Source organism: Amphiura filiformis, chromosome 5 (assembly GCF_039555335.1).
Source record: "Amphiura filiformis chromosome 5, Afil_fr2py, whole genome shotgun sequence".
NCBI lineage: Eukaryota > Metazoa > Echinodermata > Ophiuroidea > Amphilepidida > Amphiuridae > Amphiura > Amphiura filiformis.
Window position 1 is genome coordinate 42661740 of NC_092632.1, and position 21879 is coordinate 42683618.

The 21879-nt window shown below is 36.2% G+C and overlaps 1 protein-coding gene across 2 annotated transcripts in view; it reads left to right on the forward strand.

The window, feature by feature from the left end:
* The first annotated feature begins 2308 nt into the window (after positions 1-2308).
* Positions 2309-21879, forward strand: part of LOC140153165 (uncharacterized) — a 69973-nt gene continuing 50402 nt past the window's right edge. The window contains exons 1-4 of one of the 2 annotated variants that reach the window (XM_072175832.1): positions 2309-2362; positions 3131-3255; positions 5103-5150; positions 5681-5767. In XM_072175832.1, the coding sequence (XP_072031933.1) occupies positions 5731-5767 (37 nt within the window). In that variant the 5' untranslated portion in view covers positions 2309-2362; positions 3131-3255; positions 5103-5150; positions 5681-5730. Of the gene's footprint in view, positions 2363-3130; positions 3256-5102; positions 5151-5665; positions 5768-21879 lie in introns of those variants that run through there. The other variant, XM_072175833.1, reaches the window with a different exon arrangement.

Consider the following 21879-nt stretch of genomic DNA (forward strand, 5'->3'; position numbering starts at 1 on the left):
ACTGACTAGATACGAAAATATCCGCCGGGAAAATATATCCGTTAGCGGTGTTCATTGATGTTTCCCTTAGTGGTATGATAATATATAATTCTGTAATAGCTTTCATAGCATGTGTGATAAGTAAGGGTTAGGCGTATGACTATTGTTAGGATAAGTCATACTTATTGTAATATTTAACTTTTCTATTCTAATAATACAGGTTGCATTGTCAATGGTACAACCTATAATGTGTATCAATCATATCCCAAAGGTGATGGATGCAATACATGGTAAGTGATAATAATAAATAGAATGGTCAATGGTACATCCTATAATGTGTATCAATCATATCCAAAGGGTGATGGATACAATACATGGTAAGTGATAATAATAAATAGAATGGTCAATGGTACAACCTATAATGTATATCAATCATATCCAAAGGGTGATGGATGCAATACATGGTAAGTGATAATAATAAATAGAATGGTCAATGGTACAACCTATAATGTGTATCAATCATATCCAAAAGGTGATGGATGCAATACATGGTAAGTGATAATAATAAATAGAATGGTCAATGGTACAACCTATAATGTGTATCAATCATATCCGAAAGGTGATGGATGCAATACATGGTAAGTGATAATAATAAATAGAATGGTCAATGGTACAACCTATAATGTGTGTCAATCATATCCGAAAGGTGATGGATGCAATACATGGTAAGTGATAATGATAAATAGAATGGTCAATGGTACAACCTATAATGTGTGTCAATCATATCCGAAAGGTGATGGATGCAATACATGGTAAGTGATAATAATAAATAGAATGGTCAATGGTACAACCTATAATGTGTGTCAATCATATCCGAAAGGTGATGGATGCAATACATGGTAAGTGATAATAATAAATAGAATGGTCAATGGTACATCCTATAATGTGTATCAATCATATCCAAAAGGTGATGGGTGCAATACATGGTAAGTGATAATAATAAATAGAATGGTCAATGGTACAACCTATAATGTGTATCAATCATATCCAAAGGGTGATGGATGCAATACATGGTAAGTGATAATAATAAATAGAATGGTCAATGGTACATCCTATAATGTGTATCAATCATATCCAAAGGGTGATGGATGCAATACATGGTAAGTGATAATGATAAATAGAATGGTCAATGGTACAACCTATAATGTGTATCAATCATATCCAAAAGGTGATGGATGCAATACATGGTAAGTGATAATAATAAATAGAATGGTCAATGGTACAACCTATAATGTGTATCAATCATATCCAAAAGGTGATGGGTGCAATACATGGTAAGTGATAATAATAAATAGAATGGTCAATGGTACATCCTATAATGTGTATCAATCATATCCAAAGGGTGATGGATGCAATACATGGTAAGTGATAATGATAAATAGAATGGTCAATGGTACATCCTATAATGTGTATCAATCATATCCAAAGGGTGATGGATGCAATACATGGTAAGTGATAATAATAAATAGAATGGTCAATGGTACATCCTATAATGTGTATCAATCATATCCAAAGGGTGATGGATGCAATACATGGTAAGTGATAATAATAAATAGAATGGTCAATGGTACATCCTATAATGTGTATCAATCATATCCAAAGGGTGATGGATGCAATACATGGTAAGTGATAATAATAAATAGAATGGTCAATGGTACAACCTATAATGTGTATCAATCATATCCAAAAGGTGATGGATGCAATACATGGTAAGTGATAATAATAAATAGAATGGTCAATGGTACAACCTATAATGTGTATCGATCATATCCAAAGGGTGATGGATGCAATACATGGTAAGTGATAATAATAAATAGAATGAAAAAAATGAATATGGGAGACTTAAAATGGTTCAGACACACAACATACTTATGTCATGTGTACGAAATGTGTATTATAAAGCAAAAATTATTCCGTTGCACGTCAATAAAGTCCCAACTCAAGCATTGCACAGCTAGCATAAGAGTTGCAACCAACTGCTATTATAAGCCGAACAAACTTTAACTAAAAGTAATGTAATATTTAATAACAATTGATGATGACTTGTCTTTACACAAAACATGATTTCTAGGTCGCAAATCCCATATTTTTCAGTTACATTTCCGACTTTGGCCTGAGTGGATCAGATCGATCACATATGAAGCTTTTGTGATGATTTTTGTGTACTAATTATAGGTTGATTTGTGGTATAGCTAAAAGCATCATATTATGTAATTATTTTTAATGCTACTTAGTCATACATGTATGTGTTTCTCTCTATATGTAGCTTAATGCAGAAGTGATCGTGATAAACTGGGGGAACAGTGCACAGATTATTATTGTGGTAAGTATGGCCATCAAAGCCGTACATATAATATGTAACATACATAACATATAAATAAAAAAATCAAGACACTTGAAATAAGTACACTTGTAATACGTGTGAGGACATGGTGGTGTTACGGCCTTGGACTCGACATGCATGGGTTTGAGTCCCCGCCCCACAACCCTGTTGCACCCTTTGGCATGGTGCTCTGCCTCGCTTGCCTCACCCCACCCAGGTGCAATGGGAGGCTGTTAAGAGTAGTCACAGTCGTTGTACTGATGAATCCTGCGCCATCTTTAGGCCGCAAACATGGTTCTGACATATTCTAATGACAGCGGAATAAATGTAAAACGCTTTGGGGCTGTTTACAGCATAAAGCGCTACATAAATATTTACATTTTTTACCTCCTATCATGTCTGACCAATGGCAGAAATAAAGCATGAACCTCACACTAAAATCCTGTTAAAGTTTGAAAATGGTATAGGCCCATAGATGTTCAGGCCCTTAAAAATATTGGCTCATTTTGGAAGCTGTCTAAAGATAACCATAAATGTGTGTCATTTTTCAAATTTGAGTTCAGACCAATAAAAATTGATTGTAGATTTTCAGATATAGGCTCGAATGACCCTTAAAAATTTTTTGCCATATTTCTATAACACTGTGTGTTGAAGTTTAGATGTAATATGGTGTAATAAATTGAGCAACCATCAGATACTTTGAATAAATTGGCAATACTTGCTTTGTTGATGTTAATTTTGACTCATTGTTTTCACTTATATTTCTAGGTCTTTCACACTCATCAGAACCATCACAGCCACCAAGAGCAATACACATGAAGACATCTGCCATAGTCGGTGTGTGCATGGGTGTTATTGGTATTATCATTATCATTATCGCACTCCTTTTCTTGGTAAGTGAGCTGTTACTGGGATACTTCATCTGGGTAAAACTTTTTCCCAAATTACAAAAGCATGCATTGGCCAAGAAAGTAAATTGTGGCCCATCACATTGAAATATGGCAGTTGTTGTCAAATATTAACTTTCATTTGTTTATCAAGTTAGATGATTGCTTTTTTATGCTTTAAAATGACACCTTATCCATTGATGTCGCATGTAGATAGAATGGTGATTTTATATTACAAATAGAGTTCAAATTTCCTTATTGTTTTCTTTATTTTTAATACCCACTTTCTTTATTATCTTTAAAGCAGTAATGTGTGATTTGCATATCGAATAGATTCCTATTTAAAGGTCAGTGTTCACTGATTGTCCCCTTTTAATTTCGAGCCAAACAAATGAGGTAAAACAAAGAAAATTGCTATTTCATTCCAGCGCCTACAATGCATGTATTAGTTTGCCAATCGTATTATTATCATGATTATTGGTGGAGCTTCCCACAGCTGGGATGTACAAACAAGACGTAAGACAAATAGTGATATGCACACAGTTTATATGCCATTTTTCAATTTTACTGTAATCATAGCATTTCATGGTTATTTTAGTACACAATTGGGCATTACACAATCAAGCAAAAGTAGAAATTCAAGAAAAATTGAGCGTGTTACTGCAGTGGAGCAAATTACTTATTTTGGCTTTAAATGTTCCTGCAACTGATGTGTTTCAATATGATGGGTCATCAAATATGTATTTATAATTGACCCATCAGATAAATAGCAGTGTGTGCTGAAATAACATAGCATGCACATATTTTGGGGGCTTTGGGGCGCGAGCCCCCCGGGGTAAAAGCAGGGGGCGGCCAAACAAAGGGGCGGCTGAAGAAGAAGGGGTGGCAAAAAGAATAAGTAAAGAAAAAAGCTTGAAAACGTATAAAAAATTGTACTATACATCAAAATGTGTTGCTTTTAGGGCACTAGTGCCTATAATCCTTTTTTTTTTGCTCTTCACTTTTTCAAACCACCAACAAATTTTTTCGGGCTGTTGAGGAAGGGGCGGCAAAATTGAATTTTCTTCAGCCCCCGGGGTAGGAGCGGCCACGGTATACCACTGCATGGGTACACTTCCTTTCTTCACAGGGTGACAGATGCTACTACATTTGGGAAATTGTAGGAATGAATTAAACTTGATTCTTCCAACAGCTTGTGAGAATCGGTTCACAGATTATTTCCAATATTCCAAGTCTACTGACATAATGAATTGAGAAAGTGAAATCAAATCACAACTACAGTAGAAATATCAATTGAATGAACACAGCCTGACATAGCATGATAAATTTTTTGTGTACGCTGAGTGATGTACTCCAGCATGTATGTGCGACTGTGTGTGCGTAACACTGAAGTGCTATGCCAACTCATTTGTGACTTGTTAGTATTGTATCCAAGGTCGTGTGTTCGCGTTTTTGAAATATGCGATACGATTGTTGTTGGATCGAGTATGTTGAAAGCTGTGTTCATTAAACTGAAATTAGTACTGTAGTGGAGATCAAACCAGTGCACTAATTTTCCAGGCAAGAACAACTGAGCCACATTGCGACATCAGATATCCTGCTGAATATTTGCTGCTTGTCTGCTTGTCCTGATCATCACGTAAAAAGACTTGGGTCATGCGCATCATGCGATGCTAAATTAGCCAATGAGAACCGACTTCTCCTATTTATGCTGTAAACAGTACCAAATTGGGCAATGTGAGGCAAAATAGGGTAGTCATGATCACTTTCTCTCAGGCCCTCAAGTGCTTTGGTGCCAAAATACATCTTATTTGAAAACTGGACAATAATATTTGTGTTACTTTTTCTTGCAGTACAACAGGCACAGGAAAAGGAGCAGCACAAATAAGTCAGCTAAAAAGGTAAGACAACAAACACTTGCTTTCACACCCATACACCCCACTCTACCCCACACCCATGTACACCCCACCCTACCCCACACCCATATACCCTCACCCTACCCCACACCCATATGCACCCATACACCCACCCACACCCATACACCCCACCCTACCCCACACCCATATACACCACACCCATATACACCCTCAGTCCCTCACCCTATCCCACACCCATACGCAGACAGTCTAATATAAAGAGTGTACACATTCAGATCTTTATAGAGAATAGGATTTCCTGCGTCTTTGAAGTTTCGTTTTGTGTATTTGCTAGATAAAAGTAAACAAAACAAAAAGTAATCAAAATTAGTAACATAAGACTAGTATTGAATGAAAAATCATTTTAAAAACCCTTCTAAACCATTAACAAAACCTATCAAAATTTGACTTGAACTTTGTGTTGTTAACGTAACTAAAACTAAAACCATTTAAATACATATCACTGATATTTTATCCATCCATATTTTTCTTACGATGATTATGGTAACATACAGAATGAGAATGATGCAGAGCTACTCCCAGTCCAAACATAATAACTCACAACATGGTCAGTCAAACAGCCAAGCACGGAGTAGCTAAAGGTACTACTGATCTACATAGTTCACTGGAACTGTTTTGTTCTTGAAAATAATTTATTTTACATTTGATATAAGTCAATATTTTATGGTACTAGGCAACAGTTTCCAGTACTAAATCTTCACCAATGATTACATCGTCTAGTTGTGCTTAAAGTTTGTTCGGTTTATAATTGGCAAAAAATGAGTCTCATAACATTGTGTATTGCTAGTAGAATGGCATGCACGCAGTTGGGAGCAGCACTGACACTAGTTGTGCATTGTGTAATGCCGGGCTGGCGCGGCCTTATGTTAATTTACACGAGCGTAAGTTGGGAGTTCATTGACGTGTGCAGTAATAAAAACTAAATCATTTTCGCCAATTATAAGCCGAACAAACTTTATGTACATGCCAATGGCGGCTGTACTGGAAAGGTTGTCAATTGGAACACTGTATTGTAGAATTCACAAATAATAGTCTGTTAAAATGAATAGACAAGTTTAACCAGGGTTTTTTTTTCAGTATACAGAGAAAAGAAGTTGTGATTTCTTCTTCATTATGATATAAGTATTTCATATAGAGTAATATGATATGCAATAGCTGGTTGTTGTTGTGAAAATTTTTCACTTTGAATAATTAAAACAAAAACTGACATGCTACAATTCCAAATGCAGAAAGGCCTTATAAATTTAAAATTTCCTAAAAACATATATATCTGTGATGTATCGTGAGTGATAAAAGTGATTAAAGAATATTGAATTTTTATTGGGTGTCTTTACCAACCAAGTCTTTCAAATTTTAAGAAATTCATTTGGTCTGTATATCAAGGCCAAAAAATGTGTGGGTTTTCTGGTTTATCCATCAAATATCATTATTTTTTTAGAATAGCCTTCTTGCATATGCAAATTAGGCTACTGTTCAAGTAGTGACATAGTTGGACAGCTGGGCTTTCTACAAAGTATAGGATGCAAGATTTTGAAAATATAACAATGTCATATAATAGAAATTTGGTTTCTTTAGGGGTATGGTTGGTAAAAATATGATAAAAGTGTAGAAGATATTGAATTTCTAATCATGATGATATTTTTACCAGAGAAGGAAGGGATCAGACTTCAAACAAACAAACATTACGAGTCATGTGTCAGTCCATCCGTCAGTCGGGGTGTGTATCCATCAGTCGCGGTTGTGTGCCCATCCGTCTACAGTTATGTAATGCTTCTGGTTAAAATTTGGTCTCGTATGAACAGTTCAAATCTTATTACAACCAAACTTGGATCATACCTGCATTATGGGAACCCTCATCTATTGGTGGTGTTCAAGATCATATACCGAGGTATAATAATAATAATAATAATAATATTTATTTCAATTGCCATAAATTACAAACATGAAAAAAAAAACATTAAAAGCAATTGAAATGACAATCCAGGAAAGAAGAAATAGACTAAACAGTCCAAGCACAATGTGTTCTTCTTTCCTGCTTAGAGGTTATTTGAGGTCAACTTGTAAATAGGCTGAGAATACAAAATCTGATCTCACATGAATAGTTCAAATCCAATTACAACCAAACTTGTGTCAACTTGTGTGATTGGCTGAAAATGAAAAAAAAGTTTATCACAAAAATGAAAAAAAAAAAAGTTTCACATGAATATTTACTATGTGTGGTGTTCACTACCCATATCTTTGGAAGAGCTATTTGGGACGGCCGTCCCTATTTTTGATTACTGCAAATAAATCTCTAATGAATTGGTCATTCTCACAAATAATAGAACAATGATTAAACACACAAAGCCAACACAAAGACTTCAAAATAACCTTGAATTCAATTATATTTATAATCTTGATTGTTTTGTAATTTTATAGAAATGATCTTGGAATCTGTAAATAATTAAATGAAATGTTGATATTAATCTTGCCAAAGTACTTTGTGGTAAAGGTTTGTATTAAAATTATTGCTTTGAAATATATAATATATTTATAATAGAATTTAAAAAGTGTCATAATAATTGTTACAATGATAAATAGGCGCATATATCTTCTTTTTGTTTATGTCTTGTGCACTTTCTAATATGGGGTTTTTTTTTTTCAAATATACTCTTTCATGTATAGATAATTGCACAATTTGATAATTACAATACAATGCAAAGAGCATTTGCGCCACTTCTAAAAGGCCTGGAGCGCTTACAAAATGGAAACCTTAATATTACCACTTAAAACTACATTTGAAGGTTTTGAAAGTTTTACGGGTTTTTATGAACATATATTTGTACATGAAGATTGTCCAATTCCTTATTGTACTCTTTTGATGCAGAAACTAATACTCTAGTGGTGTGATAGTCAAGACTATGTGATGTGATAATCATTGAAAGATCGGAGTTGTCTCTTTGGAACTTATAATGATATAAGCAATTTAATGATTTCAGATCTCACACCACCAAATCAGATCGAGTCCGATAGAGATATGTGTTAAATTTGCCTTAAGAAAACATCATTTTTTCTTCACAGGAGCGACTCAGTTTTAAGCGACAGCTATGATGGTTGAAATCAGCCCTTGTCTGATCCCTCTGGCTGGGAAAAAATATAGGTTGACTGTCATTATTTTTTACGACTGGCCCTTGAAGTCTATGATGTCCGGGAATTGCCTATTTTACAGGCAAAATCATGCCAGTGTTTCTGTAAAGATAAGGCTGCTTAAAATCAAAGTTATTCGATCTCTCCCATCTGTGGTACACTTGCATTACAAACATTACTTGACTTGACTTGACTTGCTGGCTACGTCAGCCCATGTCGGCTGTAGCCCTCCTCATGAAGCTTCCATGTTTCTCTGTCTTGCGCTATCCTAGCCCAGGTTGTGCCAATGTAAGATGTAATGTCGTCCCGCCATCTGGCGCTTTTTGTCTTCCCCTTCGCCTTCTGCCTGTTCTAGGTTGCCACTCTGTTAGACGTTTTGTCCACCTGTTATCATTTGATCTTGCTAGATGTCCTGCCCATCTCCATTTTGCCTCTTTTATTTTCTCTAGAATGTCCTTGACTTTGGTTTTATTTCTTATATATGAGTTCCTAATTTTGTCCCGTATTGTGATGTTCAGCATTCTTCTTTCCATTGCCCGCTGTGCTGTTATCAGTTTTTGTTCTAGGTATTTAGTTGTTGTCCACGTTTCGCAGCCGTATGTCATTGTAGGCAGCACACATTGATTGAAGACCCTCTTCCTTAATATCATTGATAGTTTTTTATCACACAGAATGTCTTTATATCTGCCAAAGCAGCTCCAGCCAGCCTTAATTCTGATTAGAACTTCCTCTCTCGTGTTGTCTTCCAGCTTCACAGTCTGGCCAAGATATTTGTAGCTTTCTACTTTTTCTATCTCATCAGTTTCAACTACAATGGGCTCATTTGTTTGAAATTTGTCATGAATTTTGTTTTTCCTTTGTGTATTTTTAAACCGATCTTCTTGCTTTCACTGTTCAAACCATTTAATTGAATCTCCATGTCCTTGACTGATGTTGTTGTTAAAGCAACATCATCTCAAGTAATCTCAGGTCTGTCAGCCATTCTCCATCTATATTTATTCCTTGCTTCTCCAAATCTAACTTCTTGAAAATCTCTTCCATGGCAGCTGTAAAGATCTTTGGTGATATTGTATCCCCTTGCCTCACTCCTCTCTTTATGTGAATATGGTTTGACACATCATTGTCCAAATGGATTGTGGCTACTGCATCTGTGTAGATATCCTCTATGATGAGCACATAGGTTTCATTGACTCCTATTCTTCTTAGGGCTGCAAAAAGATCTGAATGTTCAACCGAATCAAATGCCTTTTCATAGTCTATGTACCCTACACAAAGCTTTAGCTGGTATTCATTGGCCTTTTTAATCAGCTGGTTTAATGCGTGTAGATGGTCTGTTGTTGAGAAACCTGCCCGAAATCCTGCTTGTTCCCTTGGCTGGTTTTCGTCTAGTATTCTTTGGATCCTGTTTTGGATTATTCTGGTAAATATCTTATATGCATGAGAAAGCAAACTTATCGGCCGGTAATTTTTGATGTCTGCGTTATCCCCTTTTTTATGAAGTAGGATGATCTTTGCCTGCTTCCATTTCTCAGGAATCTTTTTGTCTTTCAGGATTTGATTATAAAGTTTCACCAGCTGTTTGTTGATCTCCTCCTCCTATCTTAAAAATGTCACTTGATACGTCATCAGGTCCAGGTGCTTTATTGTTTTTCATTTGTGTTACTGCCTTTTCCACTTCTCTAACTGTTATATTTGGTACTTCAGTGTCATCGGTTGATTTTGTGGGTACTCTGGTTCCGCTTGTTTTCATCTGTTTTACTGCTGTACAGGTCTTGGTAGAATTCTGTACATACATTTAGAATTTCTTCTCTGTCTGTGGTTATGCTTCCATTCTTTTGTCTCATTTGGCAAATTCTTGTTTTCTTGCTGTTCATTTTTGTAATCTGTTTTGGTCCCTTGCCACTTTCTAGGATGGATTCAATTTGCTGCTTTTTTTCTCTTTCTACTTCTTTCTCGTCTTTTCTTTCTCACTGTTTTGACTAGTTCTGAGTATTCTATCTTCTGTTTTGGTGATTTGTCCTCTACTTCTCTAAGTTCTTTCCTTTTCTTATCTAACTCTTCGATTGCTTTGTCCTCCTCTGTGGTCTGTTTGGTCTTTCTCTCTCTTGGCGCTATTTCTTCAGCTGCTTCCACTATTGTATTGGATATAAGCTCATATTTGGTATCTATATCTGCATTTTCTATGTCCAGACATGCAAATCGGTTTTTCAACTCCAGTTGAAAATCATTCTTCAAATCTTTCAGTTTCAGTATGTTTAACTTGCTTTTCTTTTGATTTCTAATGATTTTGAGTCTTGCCAATTTCCTGTCTATGTGTATCTTTGCTCTGACCATCCTGTGGTCACTACCAATGTCTACACTCGTGATGACAGAACAATCCTCTACAATTCCACGCTGGCTACTTAGGATGAAGTCGATTTGGTTCTTTGTAATTCCGTTGGGACTTTCCCATGTCCAATACCTGTTTTTATGTTTCTTGAAGTATGTGTTAGCAATGATAAGTCCTTGTTGCGCAGCAAACTCAAGTAGCATGTCCCTCTTTTGTTTCTTTCTCCAACTCCAAACTTTCCCATGATGGCTTCTTCTCCAGATTGACATTCTCCTATCTTGGCGTTGAAGTCACCCATTACTATGGTGTACTCAGCTTTGCTGTCTTCTATCGCCTTATTTACCTCCTCGTAGAGTTCTTCAACGTTTTCATCATCATAGTCCGATGTTGGTGCATACACTTGAATTACGCAAAGCTGTTTGTTTCCTGTCAACTGTACTATGAGAGAGATCACTCTATCTGAGTAATATTTCATGTCCTTTACATAGTCTATGAATTTTGGGTGGATAAGAAATCCAATTCCCTTGGCATTTTTGTTTGCCTCTGTTTTTCCTTGGTTATAGAGCCAAGCACCTCCCTTGAGTTCCTCAATGCCCTCTCCTTCTCGTTTTGTTTCACATAGTCCAATTATGTCCCATTTGAAGTCTTTCAGTTCGTCTAGCAATGATTCAAGTGATTCTTCCGTTCTCAATGTTCTAGTATTATACGTACATATGTTGAGTTGTGTTTGTCCAATCTTGTGACCATCATCAGTCACACAGCTTCCTATTGGCTTTGACTGTGTGACGCCATACAAAGATTCACATCTTATGTCACGACTGGGCAATCTGCAATCACCAGGTCCTTGATGTTTGCGCCTTCTGGCCATGGGCTTTACGACCTCTTTTTTTCTTTGTCTTCCATAGTTTCATGAGGGATTTTTGCCATATATCGCCGCGCTGGCAGGACGTGGTGTCAGTAGAGGTTTCTGTCAGGGATTCCTCACCCTTAGTCCGATGTTGAAGAAGACTAAACAATACACTGGAGCCGGCTGGCTCCAGTGTATTGCCCCCATTGCTCCCGTCTGTTCACTCAGCCGCAAAGCTGAGCTATCCAGGGTATACGCGATTGACATGCACTGGGTTCCAGTCCACGTCAATCTTCGAGGACATTACTAATCATGACCAAATCCAAATTTTGCCAAAATTATGCACATTTCTGCTCATTTTAATGCATAAATTAGGAGAAGTAAAATTAAGGGCACACAACCATATAATTCTATTTGGTGGTGTGAAATCATAAGTAATTTATCATTTATTATAATGATAATAAGCAATTTAACAAGACTTTAGTATGCTGGTCCTTGGTTGTGAAGACATTTTAAAATGTCTTAACAGTTCATAACAAATCTGATAATAACTATTTTGGATTTTATTTCAAGAATAGCTTCTTACATCCATGTCATATATCATGAAATTGACAATAGAGCCAATCTGTTTGCCCTCTCCAAAGGTAAGATGTTATCATTAAGGTATTAAAGAAGGCTGAGATGTCATTGCAAAAAGATCCAGAAACTTGTTCTGTGCTGATAGTCATACTTCTTGTACAAAGAGATCTACCAGAGGATTAAGTGGAGTCTCTTAATGCCCATGAGGAAAAAACCTTGGAACAGAAGCTCCAAGTAGGGTCAGTCGGTTAGGATTTGTTTTCAAAATTACCCTAAAAGATTTTGCAAACATAATTTGAAAAAAAAAAATCAATCCACTTTGACCAAAAACCAGCTGTTTTTACTCACCTACAGCTTGAAAGAACTCCCTAAAATGCAACATCTGAATCCATCAAGTCAATAGATCAGGGGCTTTTGTTGCCTAATTGCAGAGAGTTGTCGTAATTTCACATACATTTCCATATATTTTATGTTCATACTTACATCCCTTGTAAACAAGTGTTAATGAATGGGAAATAAACTTTTTAACTTACAAATATGCACTCCCTGTGTGGTGGAAGATTAAGGATACACGCCCTGTGTGGTGGAAGACTAGGCCAAAAAAAGTTGTTTGCTTGTCCTCGCCGGCTTATCCTGACCGCTTTTTTTTTTTAGAAAAGTTTAATTTTTTTTGTTTATTCTTTTTTTTTATTTGGAGTGTCCCTGTACCTAGAGCTAAATACTAGAATAATACATGGTCGACTTTTTGTGTCTTCAATATATAAATTTGTATTCATGTCATAGTCCAGTTCGGGGGCACCCGTAATTCACGGATGTCTCTGATTTTGTCAGGTCAGTGATTTTACATACGGGGAGTCTGTGATATCACATACGTCGAGCTTTGTTGACAGCTGGGCACTAGATGCAGCACATCGGAATGAAGCTGAGTGTATTAGAATAAGTGTTCCTATGTTTAGCAAATAATCTACCTGTGCAAAAATTATATCTATCTATGCAAATTCTGACAAATGGTCCCAGAACACACTTAGATTGCAATGGCCAAAATCAAATGTTTTGAAGTAAAAAAATCCCAAGAGTACCCAAGCCTGCACTATAATTCATAGTAAAATTAGCAGGCACTCAACTTGGGCTAGCTACAACCCTGATAAGGCCTACTCACAATTATTCCCACTGCGCTGGCACGTTCACCAAAATTACTAATATAGTTTGCGACTGGGTTTTGAAACTAGGGAGTATGTGATTTATGAGACGTCTCTGAAATATGATACTGTTATGTGACATGACGCTTCAAGAGTATTTGATATCAGAGACGTCCGGGAATTATGAGTGCCCTCGAACTGAGTCTGTTAAATGATTCCAAAATGGATACAAATCTAGTGCATTTTAAAATCATGTTATTTTTGGGTTTTTTTTTTAAATGAATGATCCTAGCTTTTCTGAAAGTGATCTATGGACAAGCAAACATTTTTTTTATCCCTAAGGTCATGTTTTCTATATAGGGGGTGTATGGATTTCAAATAGAATAGCCCATTGTTTCTTTTAGTGCAATTATACTAGAGTCTGAAGTTTTCCGTTTTACGGAAAACGGAAGAAAATCACGGAATCGGAGGTACAACACGGAAAATGACATTTTTGTATGATGTGACAAAAATTGTTAAAAGATAAGAGAAATAAATGTTAAAAACAATCATGAGTTGTGTATGTCAATTTTTATGATAAAAATACTCTTTAATTGCAATTCTGGGTAAAAACCACATGTGCCTGCTAACGGTCAAAAAATTTTTATCGCATGAGGTGAAAGGGATTTGGTAGTAGGTTACAAAAAGTCACATCAAAAATTCCTCCGGAGCTTGTTGCCATAGCAACGGCAGATTTTATGATTTTGGCGATTTTTGCTTATTTTGGGGTGAAAATAAGGGAAAATATGTACTTTTTTGAATCGCTCCTGACTTTATATTTGAGGTCACATTAAAAAAGCAACCTTACCACCATAAAGTAATATCTTTGTGCTTTCCCCAGTTGCAAAAAATATTTCAATAATGTTTCCCTATGTGCACTTTTAGGGCTGGGCAACATTGCCAATTTAGCACTTTTGAAAAAATGCAATTTTTACCCTATCTTTGGAGTCTAAAAACTAATTTTGCTTGAGCACCTAGAATTATTTCCTCTTTGTTGGTACTTGGGCAGACATTGCTCCGTCCCAATTGGGTCAACAATCTCTGTGGCTATTTGACCTGTAAAGCCAGTGTTGCCAGAAAGTTTGATAATTTTCAAAAAATGCATTTTTCGAAATAATGCATTTTCTACATATTTACTCATATATGTAACCTTTAATACCACCAACTTAATTGAAATATTTGCACACTTTGCAAATGATTAGACACACATTACAACGGAAGCAACACTTTGAGGCTGGGGAGCAGTCCAGTCCTGCAAAAACCGGTATTGCCAGAAAATCTTACTTAATTAATCCAAATTTCCAAATTGTGCGTTTTACAGTTATTTATTCCGTGAAGGTTATACTATCAATGTTAGTTCAATATAATGTGCATTTAAACATCATCTGATACAATAGAGGTTCATACACATGGGCAAGTTTCTCGACTGGTGGCTTAGTAAGCCTTAGGCTTAGGTGACCTTGCGGATACTAAGCCTAGTTTGACCAAAAATAGTAATTATTACATGGGAAATTTAAAAATATGCATCTTGGAAAGTGTATCAGCTTATTAAGATGGATGTTTAGATCAAAAAGGTAAATCACAACATTTTTCTGTGACCTATGGTTTTTGACCTATGACCTCTTGGAATTCATAAGTAGGCCTAAAATGCAAGTTGTTAATGATTTTGGTCATTTTGGGCAAAAATTGACCCTTTTAAACCATTTTAAACCATTTTCTGTATTACAAAAGTTTAAACTACACTTAACTTTATTGATAAATAGGACTTCTTTAATTTTAGGCTATTGAGAAAATTCAACGAGTATGCAGTTTCCATGGCAACGGCCATGAATGCTCATTTTTAAGCAAATATCTGTAAAATAGAGCTAATATTTCCCAGTAAAATTAACAAAAAATGGGTTTAAATGGCTGTTTCCATGGAAACTGCCTTCTCTTAGAATTCTCCTAATAGCTTAAAATATTATGCCAATCAAACAATTTTTGTAGGCTTTTATGATAATCATGTTAATGATTTTAGTTTAAAAAAGCCAAAAATTTGTCAAATGAGCGGTCCATGTAGCCTTTCGTGGATAAGTTTTTCCCTATTATTGTAGGCCTATAAATGGTGTTAAACATATATTGACAAATGCGCGAAAGCAGGAGCGAAAATAGCCACTTGTAGGCCTATATGGATTACGCAGGGGTGTCAGAAGTTGGAAAATTTTGCAAAATGAAAGTCCAATTCAAGCCATTTGTTGCATCATTTTTGAACTATTTAAACAACCCAATTTACAAACCTTGAGACTCGCATTTACTAAAGCATGCATAGATCGATGAAGTCAGTATGGAGTCCGTCTTAATACTGACTTTGGTGGCAAAGTGTAACGGGCCCTCCATATTGGCGGGTCCATAGTAATTTTCACATGCTTTTAGGACGAGGACCCGTCTTCAAACAATGCTTAAAATAATTGCCTTTCCTCCCTTTTCTCTTCTCTTTTTCCCCTTCCCTTTCTCTTCTCTTCTCTCCTTTCCTGGAAGGCTGGAAGGAGGGGCGGGTCTACACCCCCCGAATCCCCGCCTGGGCCTTTCCCGGGGATATGAAACTACATTCCATCAATGCCCAATTGGACAGTAAGAACACCAGTTTGGTGCAGACGGGACCCAGTAATTGGCTCAATGAATTCTTCTATAGGCCCACTTTATTCGCCCCAAACCCTCAATGAGGACCGGAATGTGACCAAGATCAAGGCCCACATACATAAATATTTTCTGGTATGCAGGATTTGGTAAATCTTTAGATCCTTCATGTTTTATTATAAAGACCATCGAATGTTATCTTCCACAGTTGATCACATCCTTACATCCCTGATCCTGGGCATCCCGGGAGAAGGACAAAATTAAATTGTGAGTCTTTCAGGGCAAATGTTAAACATCGGACCTTTCAAAGGGAAGCTAGCTTTAGTAGGGGCATGGAAGTAAGAGAGGTCTTCTTTTGTGTCAAATGTTATTTAGGAATTTATTATTCACAATTATATTAATCAGAGGAATTTTGAAATTTGACCCGTGCATGATGTTTGACCTGAAGTGACCTCTGCTGTGTTTTAACACGTTCCCCTTTCGGTTTATATTCACCAACTTTGAGCCCAATCACAGGTATTTTAAATTCAACCCCCAAATGACCTTCAACCTCAACATCCTTTAGGGTAATATGTATTATATCTTTTCTCCCTTCCACCCAATGATCATACCATGATACTTTGATACCACCGACATGATAACATGATACATGGCAATTTTAACCAAATTGATAGCATGTACACATACGGATAGAGATTTATCTTGAGGATTGTGTTAGAAACTAGGGGAAATGGGGGAAATAGGGAGTGTTTTAAATGCAACAGCCCATCAGGCCTCTAGCTTTTTCACCAGTTGGATTTTTACTTGCATTGTAAACATGATAAATACTCGTATTGTCTGCACGGTTGTTTCGATGTGAACACATGTGATGTTACTTTTCCACCCTGGACAACAGGTCCAACGTAGAAGTAGAAGTCAAATTGAAGGCACCGGAACAACAAACGGATGTCTAAATTTAGGGAAGAAGTTAAATAAGGGTGTCAAATAATGCAAACGTCAATATTGATGCCCCCATGGGAGTTTGAAGTTTTTATTGTGCGTATCATTCATTTTACCAGGCTACATTTTTAAACAAATGCCCCGGGGGGATCACTCAAATATGACATTGTACGCATGCGTGACCAAATTTTTTTCAAACACCCCCTAAACGAGTTTTACCCTACCAGCAAATTTAGCCCCTTAATAAGGTAATTTAATATAGAATTTACCCCCTAATGAGTTTTTTGGCCAGTAAAAATGAAAAAATGTACCCTTTTCGGACTCGTAATTTACCAAAAATTTGAAAAGGTACCCTAAACAAGTTGTTCACTTTCAGAAAACTACCCTTATTCTTGAAAATCAGTGTTTTTAGACCCTAAATGCGCCACTCGCGTAACTTGCCTTGCCTAAAAAACACCCCTTTTCCTTGTTTTTTGGTCACGCATGCGTACAGACCAATTATGTGAGTGCCCCCCCCCCCCCCCGGGACAAATGCACGCATGTTTTGACGAACTCAAAAATTACGGGTATGGGTAAATTAATTGTCATATAATCTGGTAACACCATCATTGCCTATGTTTCAAAACCTGTTTGAGATGGTGGCTAAAAGGGTCCATTTTTGCCCAAAATGACCAAAATCATTAAAAACCTGCATTTTAGGCCTACTTATGAATTCCAAGAGAGGTCATGGGTCAAAAACCATAGGTCAAAGGAAAATGTTGTGATTTAATTTTTTGATCAAAACATCCATCTTACATGTCTTAGTAAGTGATACACTTTCCAAGATGCATATGTCATTTTTCAAAACAATTTCCCATGTAAAAATTACGGTACTATTTTTGGTCAAAAAATAGCTTCGTATCCTCAAGGACGCCTAAGCCTAAGGCTTACTAAGCCACCTGTCGAGAAACTCGCCCATGTGTCTGATCTCATCTCTATTATATCAGATGATGTTTAAATGCACATTCTATTCAACTAAACATTGATAGTATAAAATTAAGCGAATAAATAATTGTAAAACGCACAAATTGGAAATTTGGATTTATAAAATATGATTTTCTGGCAATACCGGATTATGGAGGACAGAACTTGTTCCCAGCCTCAAAGTGTTGCTTCCGTTGCAATGTGTGTCTAATCATGAGTGCAAAGTGTGCAAATATTTCAATTAAGTTGGTGGTATTAAAGGTTACATGAGTAAATATGTAGAAAATGCATTATTTCGAAAAATGCATTTTTGAAAATTATCAAACTTTCTGGCAACACTGGCTTTACAGGTCAAATAGCCCCAGAGATTTTTTACCAAATTTGAAAGGGCAATGTCTGCCCAAGTACCAACAAAGAGGAAATAATTCTAGGTGCTCAAGCAAAATTAGTTTTTAGACTTCAAAGATAGGGTAAAAATTGCATTTTTTCAAAAGTGCTAAATTGGCAATGTTGCCCAGCCCTAAAAGTGCACATAGGGAAATATTATTGAAATATTTTGTGCATCTGGGGAAAGCACAAAGATATTACTTTATGGTGGTAAGGTTGCTTTTTTTAATGTGACCTCAAATATAAAGTCAGGAGCGATTAAAAAAAGTACATATTTTCCCTTAATTTCACCCCAAAATAAGCAAAAATCGCCAAAATCATAAAATCTGCCGTTGCTATGGCAACAAGCTCCGGAGGAATTTTTGATGTGACTTTTTGTAACCTACTACCAAAGCCCTTTCAGCTCATGCGATAAAAATTTTGTGACCGTTAGCAGGCACATGTGGTTTTTACCCAGAATTGCAATTAATAATACCGAAAAAAAGGTATATTACCAAGGCATGGACCCCCTATATCCATAAAAACATTGTAATAGTCGGCCTATTATCGTCATGATCGCGAGAATATTCCAATTAGAACACATTGATTGCAATATGAACATTTTATTGTGACATTTCATTATTTATATTTATCATTATTTATATACATTTTAAGCTTTATTCATGACCCAGATTTACACATTTTACAACACGTATTACAACACGGAAAATGGATTTTAGAAAACGGTAAACTTCGAACTCTAAATTATACTAACCTTTAACATTTCAAGAGATATATTATTGTTATATAAAAGTATTGTACAAATAACATAATATATTGTTTTTACAGTTAATTCCTGTGTCTTTTGTTTTATTTGGTGTGAAATACTTAGCGGTAACAGGACAATACATTTGATTGAGTTATTCATCTCCCGGTCAAGAGATAAGACAAGTGTATATTGGTATACAAATATTGAATGTTTATGAGTGCAGTGGTAAGAATATTTTCATGAGGTGAAATATGGACAATTCCATAATTTGCCCACACAAGGGGATTAAAAGTTTAAAATGCTTAAATGAAGCATTTTAATGAAGCAAGGGGATTAAAAGTTTAAAATGCTTTAATGAAGTATTTTATTTCAAAATGCTTTAATGAAGTATTTTATTTCAATGTAAGAAGGCTATTCCCAACCTACCCATGGTAGCTTATCGGAGAATGCTAACATCAAGGACATGATTGTGCGCTCATCCCTACCTCCAGCCCAACCTCCTCCCAGAGGCTCGATTGCATGTGGCTCATGTACTTTATGTAATCATGAGATCCACTCTAAACCTAAATGGGGCGGTGGCTCACCAGTCGCACACACCAAGAAAGGGTCGTCTTTCACTAGTTCTTCCACAGGTGAAAGTCATGTCATCCACAAACACCTCAGTTGTCAGAGTGAGAATGTGGTCTACCTTATCACATGTGCTAATTGTCAAGTGCAGTATGTGGGAGAGACTGGTCGTAGCCTGGAAACCAGACTGACTGAGCATTGTGCCGATGCTCGTCTTAACAGAAATACACCAGTAGCTAAACATTTCAACCTTCCAGGACATTCTGCAAATCACATTACTGTCATGTGTATTGACAAACCCCCAAAGACTGACACTTTCATGCGAAAGAAACTTGAGAAAGACTGGATCTCTAAACTTCAGACAACCCAACCACTTGGCTTAAATGTTAAAGATTAACATGCCAGTGTATCTTTAGGCCTATGGATCTTGTTAGCATTTATTACTGGACCTACATGTAGGCCTATATGTTTGATGTGTCAATTCACATTTGGCTTTCTTATTGTAGGCCTCGTTGCTTGCTAATATTTTTCCAGCTTTTAGCAGTCCCTGTATCACTACCTATTTTGGCATATTTCATGTCAATTTGCAACGGTATTTCACTGTGCTTTGGTTTTAGTGATTTTTGGCTTTATCACTTTCATCCCATGAGGCCTATATCTGTACATGCACTGAAATTAAATTTTATCATGCATGGACCACATGCTTTCTTACTTTCTCTGTTTTTCTACCTCCCCTTCTTTTCAGTATGCATATTACACTTTTATATTTGAGACCTTCATTGACTTGTGTTTTATCCAGCAATTTTTGGCTTATTTTTCACTATACATGTATTGTGTAGGTCTATAAACATTATTTGTTCTTTATTTAATATGCATTACTTTTCTCATAATATTGCAGTTTGAGTGACATTAGTCCACTTATCCTATCTATTCATTCTCTACAACCTCTATTGATTGCGACCCCACTTGACATTCACTTCCTGTCAATTAGGACAATACCCTATTGTCCTGTGGTGGTGCTTATTTACATATAGTGTTTCCCAGTCTAACTTTGTAGTGAATTTGCTCTCAATGAGAGAAGACACAACTTATTTTGCTCTGAGTTTGCTGTCTTTTTTGCTACTTATTTCAATTTGAACTTGCCTTCAATTTTTGACTTGAATTTGTTTTTAAACTACAGCATGTAGTTTTTGTTGTTTGCTTATATTTTGTTGTCTGTCCCTGAAGAAGAGCAGTTTATCTGCTCGAAACGTCGGTTGCTTTTTGTCTGTTCTGTGTTTGACTGCTATGTACACAGTGATTTTCATCACTTCCAGTGTACTGTTTTCCTGACACTTTTGTGGGCTCTGGAATTGGCAATTTTTGGCCATCGAACTTTGCCTGTTTTGTGCCTACTCTGGATGTTTGGTTAAGCGTGTCTGTTTATATGCACAGTGATTTTCATCACTTGTTCTAGTGCAGTTTTGTATTACCATTGATCCTTGTTGTTTTTGCAGGTTCAGCACTTACTTCTGTGGGCCTTGGAACTGGTAAAATTTGGCTATCGAACTTTGCCTACTTCTTCTGCCTACATTTGCTGTTTTTTGTCCCCCTGCATACTGTCTAGTCTGCATTTTACTTGTTTCCCCACATCAAGTTGGTGTACCTTGCTTTTTTCTTTCCTAAATATCACACATTATTCCTCTAGTCCCAATATAAAAGAAGAACTTGTTTATCTGCAAGGTGCCTGCTTAATGAGGTACCGTAGAAACCCGTCTATAAGGAATAGAAGCGACTGTGATGATAGCATATTTCACGCTAGCGCCCTCCACAATATTATATCATTATGGAATTTGAGCAAATCATTTACCGACACAAGCAGGTATACAATGTATTATTTTATCTTTATTTAGCATCTCACGAGCATAGCTCACTTGGCAAGGCATAAGACTTTGGTTCTTTAGATCGGAAGATGGTGAGTTCGAGCCTCATCACGGTCACACAAACTTTTATAAACAAAATATTGTTCAAACTTTTCATTTATATTTTCTTGCATTTTCTAAAGACTCCTTTCGTGATCATTTTGTTTTCATATTTAGTTTAATTTATTCTATTGTTTTTCTTTTATTGTTTCTTTTCTTTTCTTTTTTTTTCTTGTTTAATTTTATTTTTTCTTTATTTTTCTTTGATTCATATAATATTGGCAGGATAAGGAGAGGAGGGAACTAAAGACCCATTCAGTGATTTGCTCATCCGGACGATCGTAAAAATCATCAAAATTCACCTTTGTCATTGTCATAGATGTGGTAACATAGCCTGCTAGTGGTTCAGCAGAAAACCGTGTGACACATAATATACATTTGGCTACATTTTATTATACGATAAATACGAATTTATTAAACATGGTAACAAATATTCTCTAGCAGATCGGTTAT